Raw genomic sequence first — 2,500 nt, forward strand, 5'->3', positions numbered from 1 at the left:
TTGCTTTTATTTTCAAATATCTCTGTAGTTATTATATATACACAAACACACACACACACACATGCATATATGCATGTGTGTGTGTGTGTGTGTGTGTGTGTGTGTGTGTGTGTGTGTGTGTGTGTGTGTGTGTGTGTGTGTGTGTGTGTGTGTGTGTATGTATGTATGTATAATGGCATGTTTAAGTATATTAATGATATTCAAATCATAAGGCCTTTATATTGTATATTGTATATGTAACGTATATATATATATATATATAAAAATATATAAATATATAAAGTATATAAAAAATATATATAATATGTATATAATATATAAATATATATATATGTATATATATATATATATGTATATATATATAGTACATATATTATAATATATATATATCTTATATATAAATATATATATATATACTATATATATATATATACATATGCATATTCATATATATATTTATACTTATATATGTATATATATATATGTGTATATATGTATATATAGAGAGATGTGTGTATATCTGTCTGTCTGTCTATTTATCTATCGATCTATCTATCTATCTATCTATCTATCTATCTATCTATATACATATATATATATATATATATATATATATATATATATATATATATATATATATATATATGTACATATACACATGTGTGCTTGTTTGTGTATGAACACTTTTCTTCATTATTGTTGGTGTTACTAAGGTTATTTTCAAGATGCAATGATATTAATTCCCATATTTCCTTCCGCAGACTAAGGAGAGGCGGAGGAGCCAGCTGGCAGGTGGTAGCAGTCTCAGCTGGTGAGCGCCGGGCCGAGCGGGGCGCCCTGAAGAGCCTCCGACGCGCCTTCGAGCCCCTCGGGGAAGCTCTCGGCCGAGGCGACACGAGCCGGCTACGCTGAGCGAGCGCTGCGGCTGCGTCCAGCGAGTGCCGCCCTTCGCACCGCCGGGATTGTATAGTGAATAGTGAAGTGTGTTGATGATGTGCAGTGATGGTGATGCGTGGTGATGGTGGTGATGGAGTGGACGCATCACTGTGAGGCCTTGTGTTAGGCTGCTTCTGTGTGACCTTTCAGGACGCTTACGATGGCGGAGGGTGAAGACCCCGCCAACCTGGGAGGAGGATACCCACGCCCGTACTCGCACGTGATCCCCGCTACCTCCTACGCCCACGACATGGCCGCCCACAGACTGTCAGACTCCAGGTTCTTCTTCTCGGAGAGGCGCCTGTCGCAGCTCTTCAACGTGGACGCCTGGACCGAGGAGGGCGAAGAGGGGCAGGCCGACGACTTCGCCGACGACGAGGACGCCGGCCATGAGCCGCCCCCCGAGCCCGCCCCCAGGGCCTCCTACTGCCCCCCGTCGCCAGGAACCCCGGGGGACGCTGCGTCGCAAGCGCCCTCGGACTCGCGCTACGCCGGGGCGCTGCGGGAGCCCTCCATCTACTCCACCCTGAGCTCCGGATGCCACCTGGACCCGAGGTTCTCCGCTGAGGTGGCGCTGGACATGGCCCGCCTCTCCACCCTGAGCGGGGGGTCGGGCCGCTTCAGCACGGGTCGCCTGGAGGACGAGGACGAGGACGGCTACGGCGGAGGCAACAACGGGGACGTGACGCCCACGCCTGGCTCCCCAGGCTCCTGCCGGGGCTCCCACAGCGTGTCATCCAGGTACTCGCAGCTCTCCACCCTGACGGACTCGCTGGCGTCGTCCGGCCACCAGTCGTCGCTGCCGTCCGTGCTGTCGGAGCTGGCCGGCGAGGTGGACGGCGTGGCGGAGCTGCTCACGGACGAGGACGAGACGATGGGCCCGGGACCCATGGTGTGGGGCGGCGACGAGGTCGTCAACTGGCAGGAGCGGTGCCTGGAGCTGGAGCTCTCCCTTCAGAGGTTCCGCGACCAAGCCGGCAAGATCCGAGAGCTACTCAGAGAGAAGGTGAGTGAGAGGGCGCTCGGTTGAGTCTCTTGGGTTTGGGTCGCCGTCAGGACGTCCCTTTTCATGGCAACTGGCGGTCGACTCGTTAATATTTTCGTAGATTATCACACGTTGCAAGTGAGTGTAAAACCAATGCGGATTGTCCGAAGATTATCTAGTACATCTCGCCTGAATTGCACCATGCAGAGAGCTCTCCACATTAGCTTGATATTTATTTTTTTTTACAAGATCAGAGATCCGAATTTGTAAAGTTAACATAGACAGCCCCGCAACCACATTGTCTATGCAAATGAGAAGAATTAATATCAACAGATTTGTATCTTTCCCTCGATACGAATTTGTGTGTTTGATATCGCTTTAATCTGAATGGAATGAATCCCCGTTTCTGCCGCGTTTAGGAGCGAATAGAAAGTCTGAATGAGGTATTTTTGAAATATAATATTAGGTGATTTGATTTATATTCATGGAGTGACAACACAGAAACAGGCGTTGTCATTTTCCCAAATACACATCAAGCTAATTATTTTTGGAAAAAAATATGGAAAATGAGTATGGAAC

The 2,500-nt window shown here is 47.4% G+C and overlaps 1 protein-coding gene across 1 annotated transcript in view; it reads left to right on the forward strand.

The window, feature by feature from the left end:
- The first annotated feature begins 765 nt into the window (after positions 1–765).
- Positions 766–2,500, forward strand: part of LOC122252005 (uncharacterized) — a 322,966-nt gene continuing 321,231 nt past the window's right edge. The window contains exon 1 of the mRNA XM_086538912.1: positions 766–1,942. Coding sequence (XP_086395038.1) covers positions 1,097–1,942 — 846 coding nt within the window. The 5' untranslated portion in view covers positions 766–1,096. The remainder of the gene's footprint in view (positions 1,943–2,500) is intronic.

Source organism: Penaeus japonicus, unplaced genomic scaffold (assembly GCF_977035675.1).
Source record: "Penaeus japonicus unplaced genomic scaffold, GWHDUDI00000001_assembly GWHDUDI00000008, whole genome shotgun sequence".
NCBI classification, from domain to species: domain Eukaryota; kingdom Metazoa; phylum Arthropoda; class Malacostraca; order Decapoda; family Penaeidae; genus Penaeus; species Penaeus japonicus.